At 35.8% G+C, this 12899-nt stretch overlaps 1 protein-coding gene across 1 annotated transcript in view; it reads left to right on the forward strand.

Moving 5' to 3' along the window:
- The first annotated feature begins 570 nt into the window (after positions 1-570).
- The window catches only part of LOC119507651 (band 4.1-like protein 5), a 55661-nt gene continuing 43332 nt past the window's right edge, over positions 571-12899 (forward strand). Inside the window, 1 exon segment of the mRNA XM_037800879.1 lies at positions 571-740. Within this exon segment, the coding sequence (XP_037656807.1) occupies positions 571-740 (170 nt within the window).

A 12899-nucleotide genomic window follows, 5' to 3' on the forward strand; every position in this document is an offset into this window, starting at 1 on the left:
CAATTGATGGTTTTGAAAATGTTCAGTCCATCCAGATAGCTCTGAGACTAGGGCCAGAAATGATTCTACAAAGGATTTTCCTGAGCTTTTGGAAAGTGTCTCTGCAAAGAATAGGGACCCATGTGAGGGTTTAACTGAACAACCCTTTGTTAAAGAAGGTGTGGCTGAACATGGATCCAGACAGCCATTTCAAGTGGAGGTCAGGACTGGAAATGCAGTTATCCAGGAAGGATTTGTGGCAGGTTCTATTGTCTGACAGTTTGGATCTGCTTGAAATATACAAACTGAAAAGATTTTTGCAAAATTCATATGAGCTGTATCACTGCTAGCCTGGACTAAAATGGACTAAGAAGGGAATTGAAAGAAGAATGACTTCAAGAAGAGAACCATGAAACAAAGGTCTCCACCAAAAAGATCTCCTCAGGCCAAGAGAGAGGGCCCATCTACATGTGTGGAAAGGGTAGGTCCACCTTTTCACTTGGAGGGGCAAGCCATTTACCCCAGCACTTGGAAGGGGTGAGCCTTGTACTCCATTCTTCAGGGAGTGTGCTGCCACCCCAATGCTCAGAGATGGTAGTCAGTGCCCTGGTGCTCATGGATAGCCTGGATGCCATTCCAATGCTCAGAGAGGATGGGGCCTTCACCTCAGTTTTCAGGCAGAACACAGCCCATGTGCAAGCACTTGGCAGGGATTGGGCTGACACTTCATCGTGTTTGGAAGACAAAACATCAATCCACAGGTGACTCTCAGACCCTGAAATTTATTGGAGTTTTCCTTGTTGGGTTTTCGACTTGTTGGGTTCCCATGATGCCTGTTTTCCTTCAAATTTCTCCCTCGTGGAATGGGAATATTTATCCTATGTCTGTCCTTCCATTGCATATTGGAAACTAATAATTTGCTTTCTATGTTTCAAAAATCCATCAAACAAGATTTTTGCCCCAGACTGACCAAACCCATAACTGATTTTGATAGGAAGTTGGACTTAGCCTCATTCTAAAATGGCTTAAGGATTTGGGAATGATGTGATGGAATAAACATTTTGCATATGGGAAGAACATATCTTCTTGGGGTCCATTGGGCAGACTGTGTTGGCTAGCAGTTATGTACCTCCCAAAAGACATGTTCTTCTTCTTAGTCCCTTTCTGTGCATGTGAAGCCATTGTAAATAAGACCTTTTGATGAGGTTAATTCAGCTAATGTGTAACCCAACTGAACCATGATCCCATTACTATCACTATCCTAATCATATTACTAGTGGCCTTATAGAGAAAGGCAGAGAGAAGTAGAACCCATGGAAAGCATACAGAAACTGGAAAAGGAAGATGCTAACGTGCATTGCAAAGTGACAGACAATCCAAGGACCAAGGATCTCTGGCAGCAAGCCTTAGAATGCCCCAGTCTTGAGGAGAAAACATCAACTTGCTGATTCCTCAGTTTGGGACTTCTTCTAGCCTGAAAACCATCAGCCAATAAATTTCTGTTGGTATTTGTTTTAGCATCCAAGAAACTAAAACAATTACTTGTATGAAGAACAAAGTCAAAGGACTGGCACTACATGACATCAGGGTGCAGTGATCAAGGCAGTGTGGTATGGGGAAAGAATAAACAAATAGATCACTAGAACGTAAGAAAGACTCTAGAAATAGACCCATACGAATATAGTTGGCTGATCTTTGAAAAGGGAGTAAAGGCAATTCAGTAGAGAAAGAGTCTTTTCAACAATGGTTCTGGGACAACTGGGCATCCACATGAAGAAAAAAAAAGAATATAGACACAAATCTTACACCACTCACAAAAATAAACTGAAAATTTCTCATATGCCTAAATATAAATTGCAAATCTCTGCAATATCTAGAAGATAACAGGCAACATACGAGAAAATCAAGGTAACTGATTTTTGCAGTGACTTTTTAGATATAACACCAAATGCATGCTCCATGAAAGAAAAAAATTGATAACTTGAGCTTCATTAAAATTAAAAGCTTCTGCTCTCTCAAAGACATTGCTAAAGAGAATGAAAAGACAAGCCACTGAATGGGAGAAAATATTTTCAAAATACATATCTGATACAGGATTTGTATCCGAAACATACAAACAACTCTTAAAACTCAGCAATGAGAACTCAAGCAACCTATTTTTTAAATGGCAAAAATCTGAACCGACACTCCACCAGAAATGATATACAGATGGCAAATAAGCATACAAAAAGATTTTCAACATCATATGTCATTATGGCATTGCAAATTAAAACAACAATGTGGTATACCATTGCATACCTATAAGAATGGCTGAAATTTAAAAAATACTGAAAACATCAAATGTTGACAGTGATGTGGAGCAGGGAACACTGATTCATTTCTGACAGGAACATAAAATGATACAAAAACTTTGGAAGAGAATCTGGCAATTTCTTCCAAAGCTAACCATTGACTTACCATATGATCCAGTAATTGTGCTCCTAGGCATTTACCCAAATGAATTGAAAACTTTTGTTTGTACAAAATACTGAACACAAATTCTTGTAGCAGTTTTATTCATAACTGTCAATAGGTTAATGGATAAACTGTGGTACATCCATACAATGGAGTATTATTTACCTTCTGTTGAAGAGAATATTCTTTCCTAATTGAATATATTGGGCTCCCTTGTCAAAAATCTATTGGTCATTGTTGTGAGGATTGATTTCTGAATCTCAGTTTGATTCCATCGGTCTATACATCTGTCCTTGTGAAAAGTACCAAGCTGTGGACTTCATAATGAAAGTAAAAAGACAACCTCCAAAATAGGAGAAAAATTGGAAGTCGCATATCTCATGAGAGTTTAATAATCAAAACATATAAGGAAATCCTACAACTCAGCAACAAAAAAAAACCCAATTAAAAACTGGCAAAAGACTTGTATATAAATTTCTTCAAAGAGAAATATATAAATGGCCAAAAAGCATCTGAAAAGATGCCTAATATCATTAGCCATTGGGAAAATGCAAACAAAATGAAAATAAAGTACCATTCCACACACACTAGAATAGGTACTGTTAAAAAAAAAAACAAACAGGAAATGAATGTTGGAGAGGATGTGGAGAAATAGGAAACACTCATTCATTGTTGGTGCAACCATTGTGCAAGACATGTCAATGTTCCTCAGAAAGTTAAATATAGAATTATCATATGACCTGGAAATTCCATGTCTAGGTATATACTCAAAATAATTGAAAGCAGAGATTTGAACAAATATTTGCACACCAATATTCGTGGCAACATTATTCACAATTGACAAAATATGGAAGCAACCCAAGTGTCCATCAACTGATGAGTGGATAAATAATATTTGTCATTATACCTTCAAGGGAATATTATTCAGCTATAAGAAGGAATGAAGTTTTGATACTTATGACAACATGGATGACTCTTCAAGATGTCATGTTGAGTGAAATATGCCAAATACAAAAGGATAAATATTGTATGTCCTCACTGGTATAAAGTAATTAGAATAAGCAAATTCAAAGAGTCAGAAACAAAAATATATATTACAAAGGGCCGTGGTGCAGTAAGGAAAGAGGAGTTAATGCTTAAATTATACAGAATTTCTGTTTAGGGTATTAGAAAAGTTTTGGTAATGGATGGTGGTGATGGTAGAACAACATTGTGAACGTAATTAACAGAACTGAATTATATATATATATATTTGAATGTGGCTAAAGGGAAAATTTTAAGTTATATGTATGTTACTAGAATAAAATTTGTAAATAAACAAAAACATTGGGCTGTACAGCACAAATAGTGAAACATAATATAAACCATGGACTATAGTTAATTGTATAAATATAATAACATTCTTTCATCAGTTGTAACAAATGTACCACACTAGTGCAAAGAGTTAACAATAGGAAGGTTATATAGGAACTCCATATTTTCTGTATGATTTTTCTGTAAACCTAAAGCTTCTCTAACAAAAAAAAAAAAAAAAGAAAAAAGAAATGAGCTACAAAAAAACATGGGCAACTATAAATGCATATGGCTAATTGAAAGAAGGCAGTCTCAAAAAGCTATATTCTTTGAGTCCAAATAAATTGCACTATGGAAAAAGCAAAACTATAGCAACAATAAAAATTTCAGTGATTGCCATGGTTTCAGGGAGGTGGGGAACAGGAGACTAGATGGAACACAGGTAGTTTTAGGGCAGTGTTACTATTCTGTATGAGCCGGTAATGGTGTATATATGACACTATACATTTATTAAAACCCATATAACTACACAACACAAAGAGTGAAGCTAATATAAAATATGGACTTTCTTAACAATAATGTATATATCGGTATTGGTTCATTGATTTGGAAGAAATGTATCACACTAATGCAAGTTGTTAATAGGAGAAACTACGTTAGTAAGGAGTAAGAGAGGGTATTTGGAAGCTCTCTGTACTTTCTGTGCAATTTTTCTGCACACTTAAAATTACTCTAAGAAATTGGCTTTTAATCAAAAAAAGACAGTTAACAAACAAACAAAAACAAGGTTTCAAACTAAAGAAAATAAAGAAATATATCTGACAGGAGCTGGAAAAGCTAGGGTCCTGGCTACTATCCCACACAAACAACGTGAACCAGCAGTTCGATGACAATGTGTACCAACTACAGTGGTGCCTGGCACACAACTCCATCTTTCAGAACATACTGGATATTGCTTAACTTTTATGTTCCAAATCTCAGAAATTTTGGAGGGTGCCAGACCTAACTCAAAACCTTACAGGGAAGGGACCTCTGGCAAGCATAGTTTCAGCTTAACTAAGTTAACAAACACAATACAAAACCACCAAGCTTTATGATCTTGCAGAGAACACTGTATTGGAAGGATCCTATAAAATGTCTGACAAGCCCCAATAAGGCAATTACTGCACAGAACTCTAATGTTTTGTAGTAAGGCCATGACCTTCTTTGCTGACAGCTATTTTCCATTTGAAAAGCAGCCTTTGGCTTGTTACAGAGAACTCTGGTAATTGCTGAATGCCTGGCTATGGAGCACATTGTGACCAAAACTACTCATCATAAACTGAGCCAGTAAATCAAAATTGGACATGTGCAGCAAAATTACATTCTTATTTGGAAATTGCATATCTGAGACTGAATTTGAGCAGGTCTGGAAAGCAAAACTAAATGTCAAAAACAGTTGGCTTAGGCACCTACTGTGTCTACTTCTATTGCTTTGTTGCCACTCTTCAACCATCTCTGACATAGTCCTGGGGAATCCCCTTTCACCAGTAAATATATGAGGGAAAAACACAGCCTGGTTTATAGTTGGGTCTACATGATACACTGGCACCAACTGAGAGTGGATAACCACTGCACTACAGCACAGTTTAAGAATGGCCATGAAAGTCTCCATAAAGGACAGAATTGTGGTTCTTATATCTAGATATCTATGTGAAAGGAGAGGTAGTCTGAAGAATGAATCTACACAGCTTCATGGGCAATGCCTAAGGGAGTTGTTAGCTTTTCAGGACTTTGAAAAAACAAAATTGGAAAATTTGCTTCATGGTATACTGTGGGAGAACTCTGCATTGAACTTCCAGAGTGAGCAAAAATGTAAGATATCTGTGTCATGTAAATATCCCCAAAAGGGCAATCCAGGATGAGTAGACTCACAATAATCAGGTGGCAAGGTGGAGTCTTCCTGTGGATCTTAGTCTCATTCTCCAGCAGCCCTTGTGTTAGTTCAATGAGCTGCTTATATACTCTCCCTGGTAGAGGAACAGAGGAAGTACATTAACTCAATAGTGTATGCTTCCCATAATTGAGACTGATCTGATTAACTAGTCATTGCTGAATATTAACCTGCAACAGTAGAGGCCAATGTCCAGCCAGTCTTGGTGACAGTTTGACTACATTAGAACCTTTTCATCATGCAGAAGGTCATTGGAAATGCAGAAGACCTTGGTTTGGCCCATCCCCAAATTTATTTTCCCCATTAAAAAAAGCTTCTGTGAGTATTTCCATTCAGAGACTTAAAGAGTCCTTTTTCCATTTCCATGGCATCCCACAAAAATCAGTGTATTTCTAAGGTATGACACGAGCACAAGGAGTTGAAAAACAGAAGGGTATATGAGAAAAATCTACCTGTTGCATCCTAGGGACTATAATTAATAGGAATAATAGGAATACCATACTTGTACCACTCAAATCCTAGGGACAAATAATTAAGGCTGACAAGAGCTTTGAGGTGTTTTGGGTTATGAAAATTGTTAAAAATGGAGGTGATGAGGGTTGTACAACTAAGTGAGGAAATGTGAGATATGGATGTATTATCACAGACATATCATATACTATGTGAACTTAGGAACTCCCTATTTTATAAGTCAAACCCTCCATCTTGAAGCTTGCTCAGGTGGAACTTATGGTTAAAGGGAGGCTAAGCCCACCTATAATTATGCCTAGGAGTCACCTCCAGGGAACCTCTTTTGTTGCTCAAATGTGGACTTTCTCTCTCTAAGCCTAACTCTGCAAATAATCCATCACTCTTCCCCAGGGTGGGATAGGATCCCCCAGATGAATGAGTCTTCCTGGCAATGTGGGACAAATTCCGGGAATGAGACTGACCCTGGCATCAAGGGATTGAGAATACTTTTTTGGCCAAAAGGGGGAAAAGAAAGGCAACAAAATAAGGCTTCAGTGGCTAAGAGAATTCAAATTGAGTCAAAAGACTGTCCTGGAGGTTACACCTATGTAAGTTTCACCTAGATATGCCAAATAAAAGTTTCACCAAGTTTATTCTTCAGAAACTAATTCTTCAGACAACTCCTATGCTAGCTAAGTTCCCAAACCCAGAGACAATAGCCTCTTCAAAAACATCAAACAGATGTGTCTCCTTATCTCATAAAGTCAACAACTCGATATATCAACATGAACAAGTTAGAGTGGTCACTGCCTAGACATCCCTGAAGATTGGGAAAATGATTAGACTAGAGGAAGGGGTAGAAACAGACAACATGGAATTTAACAAAGGCAGATATAATTTTCTTTTTCTTATTTGCTAGGGTATTAGAATAGCTAGGAGGAAAGAACTGAAATGGTGGAAGTGAAACCCATAGCATCCTTTGAAATCTGTTCTATAGCTGCTTGTTAAATTGTAATTTGAAAGCTATCACCTTTTGGTACATATGTTATATTTCACAATAAGGAAATAACTGAACCTATGGTACTGTAACTCTTAACTCTGGGAATTTCCTGTATAACTTCTTGTTAAATATACTTTGAAAGATATAATTCTTGTAGGAATATTTCACAATAAGGAAATAACGGAAACTGTGGAACTGTAACCCATAATACTCTTTGAGCTTTGCTTCCTAACTACTTGTTAAAGTGTATTTGGAAAGTTATCACTTATATGTATATACATTATATGTTACAATAAAAAATATGATTAAAAATTAATGCTGACCATTGTACATTTTTTCTTTATTAGAAAAGCTGTGGGTTTATAGAATAATCATGCATAAAATACAGGATTCCCCTATACCACCCTAATTTTCACACCTTGCATTGGTGTGAAACTTTTGTTACAATTGATGAAAGAACATTTTTATAATTGTACTATTAACAGTCAATGGTTTAACTTAGAGTTCACTGTTTGCATAATGCAGTTCCATGGATTTATTTTTATTTTTATTTTTATTTTTATTCTGTTACCATATATGCAACCTAACATTTCCCCATTTAACACATTCAGACACATATTTCAGTTCACAATGCTATGCTACCATCATGACCATCCATTACTGAAATATTTCTATCATTCTAAATAGGAATCCTGTATATTTTAAGTCTTAACTTCCGATTCCCTATCCCCACCCACCCTGTCCCCTGGTAATGCTGGTTGCATTTTATGATGAAAGAAATGTAGGAATGCACTCATTTCTACAGAATTCACTGTGGTGGCTTAATAGAACAGTGGAATTTTTTTGCTGAGGGCTCACTTGAAGTCTAACTGGAAAACAACACTCTACCTTCTTATGATTCTATCCTACTGGCTATGGTATAGCCCTTCAACCAGTTGCTAATATATGTTCCATTTTGTCTTATACACAGTGCACATTGGTTCTGCAACCAAGGGGTGGAGTTGGGGACAGAACGTATCCTACCTAATAATTTAATAGTATATTCTTAAATTATCAGAAATTCCTTCCCATTCTTTACACACACTATTGCTGCATGGCATTGCATTTATTCATGTCCATCCAGAAGTGAAATCTATTTCTCCACATTCCTAAATTTGGCCTGTTCTTTAGTACTTACTATGTGTACGACAATTACCTACCATCTACTATTACTTTTTAAATACCACCATACACATAATATATGTATTGTTAAATATAAAGTCATTAAATTGACAAAATTGTATATATCACTTTATGTAATCTTGTATTTTGTAGAACCTCAAATAACTTGAACTTAAACTGGTAGGGAGAGAAGGAGAGATTTACAAATGAGATACCAGTCTGGAAACCTAAGTTTCTAGCTTAGAGGCAAATTTGAACAATGAAAATCACATTGTACAGGAAAGTCAAACTAAATGTCAGAAAAAAAGAAACAAATTTTGTATTGAGGACTAGCAAAAAAAATGGTGTCCAATATTCCTTCAAACTGTCAACTCATTTCTGGGCACACATTGTTACCTGTGGAAGGAAAAAAAAAAAAACACATACAGTTATGAGCAGAACATAAGAGGAGATGATGTTGGGCAGGAAGTGAGAAAAGCAATGTGCTTGCTTGTGAACATGCTGATTTTGAGATGCCTACAAGAATAGACAAGTTGGCAGTTGAAATGTGGAAAATGGAAAGGGGAAAGATAGAGGAAGGGCTGAAAATGCATATTTGGGAGTTATAAATAAGCCTATTGGATACATTGAAGGAATTAGATGGATTGTGATTTCTCATACATAGCATGCAAATTTAGAGGAAAAACTGGCTAAAAAATCTGGTGGACTATGCATAATTTTTAGATTGAGGGAAAAAGGTCATTGGAAATGACAAAGAACAGTAGCCTTAATGTGGACCTGCAAGTCTTCTATTTCTGGTTATGCATTCAGATGTGTGATAAATAATGTAGTAGGACATAGAATACTTAAACAACCCTTTATCCATTGCTAGTCACTTTAGAATTTTGTTTTAATAAAAGTAAGTTTATATTTTAGAAACATGTAGATAAATCCAGACTCAAACTACTTTAACCACTACTCTAAATCTACCCAGTAATTAACGTATGAGAGGAATTCAAATTATTATGAAGCCATACTTTATGACTTTATAACAGATTAAGATTAAGTATTCTTGAAATGTGATTTGTTTTTATTCTCAAATTAAAATCGATTTTAATACAATGCTGTGTTTAAGCATATTTCTTTTCCTTTCATTGTTTCTCTTCTGTCATTAAAAAAAGAAGTTCATTTCTTTCTTTCAAGGCAGAAGTTATAAATAAGCCTATTGGATACATTGAAGGAATTAGATGGATTGTGATTTCTCATACATAGCATTCAAATTTAGAGGAAAAACTGGCTAAAAAATCTAGTGGAATATGCATTAGAACTAGGCGAGATTTTGGAGGCCTGGAAAATCATCTAGTCATTCAAGATGACCAGCCTCCTGTGTCTTGGTGCTGATTACAGTCTCTCATTCTGGAATATCTTCCTACACATTAGATGATGTATAAAACAAATCTCCAAACTGTGTAATTTTGTTTCTTTTAAGTGGCACAATACTGTTGCTCGGCTTTCAGTTATTTTTGCACTTGCAATGTCATCAATTGCCTTTAATAATGAACTGTAAAGCAGAGAGTTAAACATTTAGTCAGCACGTGGATTCTAATCCACATGAAGTTGGAAGAATTACTGATATGCATTCCAATATTTTCATACTAAAATTTATGGGCAAATAATAGTGAAATGGATTGCTCACCCTTTGAAAAGTCTTATTCAAAAGAAAATTTTGACAGGATTCATATTCAAAGCAAAATACCACTCCTAGAGCTTCAAATATGCTCTTTCTTCTAAGGAGGAAAAGAAACTTGGTTTTTATATGTCGTTAGTGTTCCTGTGGTCAACATTCAGAATCAAATTAAGCATGTATGTAGAATTTATTGATTCTATAAAAGAGAAGCATGTTTGTATTACATTAGGAGGCAGTAGTATACTACAAGTAACCTTTTTTTTTTTTTTTTTGGTAACATGGAATCTGTACTGATAAATACATATTGAAAAAAAACCTCCCTCAAAGTACATACCAGTACCAACTACCATTTTCTCACAGAAAGTCTTACAAATTCTCTTTTGAGAATTGCAGATAAGAAGAGATTTCAAGGTAGACCTCTGAGAGCTGATGTGCAAAATAGATCCTGTTTAAATTACAGTTTCCTAAGGTGAAAAGTTTGCAATTGGAATTAAGCTTCAAAGAGCAAATGTTAGTAGAGATGATACTGTTTTCCACATATACAGATCAACTTAAATCCTTTACAGTCCAATAACACCTTCATGTATTTGTTTTCTTTGACGTTATGGAAATCATATCTCAAAATCCTCAACAGAATTTTAAGAAAAATATGTTGATCTTGCAATCCGTCAGTGACCTTTGTATGGAAATCACTTTGATCTGAAAGATACATGCTTGTGTTTTTTGTCCCAGTTTCATTTTTAAAATAAATATCAGGAACTAGTGCCATGCTATTATTCAGCTGGAGGATATTACAGAGTCTGCCACTCTAAACCAATATATCATGCACTAAATCTTCCATGAAAACAAACAACTTTCTGTGATTCCTACATAGGATTTGTATAGATTTCAAAATGTACATGAAATAGACAAAGGACATAATATATGAACTAATCTCTCCTTTTTATCTTCCAAATTCCTTATGCTCTACCTGACATAGCTTAGGTATGCAATTATAACACACCCCATGACAGATATTTGCATAGTTGTAAATATATGATTCATTTTTTATTTATGTTAATTAAGATCTTAGTGATATAAAATATTACATTACTAGAAAACCGTAGGGATGTATGCTTTTTAAAAGTGGGTCAAAAATATAATATCCCAAATCTGTACTTCTGAAATAGTATTAACTGATAATAATTTGCATGAACAATTTTATTTAAATAATAGCTTCTAGCTTTATGTACTCTAAGGGTAATAAGCAACTATTTTCATTATGAAAATGCTCTCAATTTGTCTCCAGTTGATATCCGCTATTCATTAGCACAGCATTATTAACAAATGCATCACTTTAAAATTGCAAAGAAGTTTTAAGAATGCCTCATCATTGAATGTGCTTTTTCTAAATTAGCAGCTCAAGAATAAATTAAATATGAAGAAAAGCTACATACTCTATTAGACATACAAATTTATATGTGACCAGACATCCAAGTTATACAAGGAACGATTTGGCTTTGAGTTAAGTTTACAATAAGAACAAATTGGCTGAAATGAATGGAGGTGGCCCATCTGATGGGTGGAGGTGACTGATGACTGGAAGGGCCAACTCTGGTGTTTACGTACAATGGAATACTGAGTTGTTGCAGAAAGGAGTGAAGTTATGAGGCATGCAAGGAGGTAAATGAATCTTGAGGACATTATGTTGAGTGCAATAAGCCAGAAACAAAAGGACAAATATTGTACGGTCTATGATATTATCTGTACGTTAAAACTTCAACATCTGTGTGAGATAAAAGGAAGAGATATTTATTTTTGTCCAAAATTTAAATTCTCTGTAGCATACTACCTAATTTACCTGTGTTCCAGTTTGCTAATGCTGCCATTACGCAAAATACCAGAAATGGATTGGCTTTTACAAAGGGGGCTTATTAGCTTACAAATTTGCAGTCCGAAGGCCATGCAAATGTCCAAATTAAGGCATGAACAAAAGGATACCTTCACTGAAGAATGGCCAAAGGCATCCAGAAAACCTCTATTACCTGGGAAGGCATGTGGCTGGTGTCTGCTGATCCTTTGTTCTGGGGTTCTGATTTTCAACTTCTCAACTCTTGTTCATCCTTAGTTTCTCCGGAGAAAACTCTAGGCTACCATCTCCAAATATCTCCAAACATCTCTAAGCATCTCAGTCAGCTCCCAAGTATCTCTCCAAAAGTCTCTCTCACCTGCTCTTGGGCATTTTGTCCTCTCTTAGCTTCTCTGGAGCAAACTCTAGGCTAGCATCTTAAAGCCTCAACAAGCATCTTGGTCTCTGGGTTTCTCTTACCTTAGCATCTGTGTCTGTGTTGGCTCTTTTTAAAGGATTCTAGCAAACTAATTAAGACTCACCCTGAATGGGCAGGGCCAATTCTCCATGAAAATATTCAATCAAAAGGTCACACCCAAATCAAAAAGATTAATTAATCTGCTCTCACAAAATTGCATTAAAAACATGGCTTTTTCTGGCAGATATAATAAATCCAAACTGGCACAACCTGTCTGTTCAGTTTATTTAAACAACCTAATTGCATGGAACATAGAGTAGGGAATGAGATCTTGTTATTCTGTACAGGTTAATGTAATACCCTGATACATTCCAGAGTATTTTGGGCAGAAAATAAAAATATATCTGCAAAGTCCTTGGAGGGACTGGAGAAAAATATGGAACTATTAAACACCCCTCACCCTAGGGAACTCCTGATGTTCTCTCAAGCAGTAGGGACTCCCAATTTAATAAGCCAAGCCCTCAGTTTTGAGGCTTGCTCTAATGAGACTTATTTCTGTAATGGCAAAGCTAAGCTTACTTATAATTATGCCCTAGTCAGCCCTAGAGAACCTCTGTTGTTGCTCAGATGTGGCATCTCTTTCTAAGCCAAACTCTGCAAATAAACTCACTAACCTCCCCCGCCCCATCCCCTTTATATGGGACAAGTCTCCCTGGA

Source organism: Choloepus didactylus, chromosome 13 (assembly GCF_015220235.1).
Source record: "Choloepus didactylus isolate mChoDid1 chromosome 13, mChoDid1.pri, whole genome shotgun sequence".
Taxonomy (NCBI): Eukaryota; Metazoa; Chordata; class Mammalia; order Pilosa; family Megalonychidae; genus Choloepus; species Choloepus didactylus.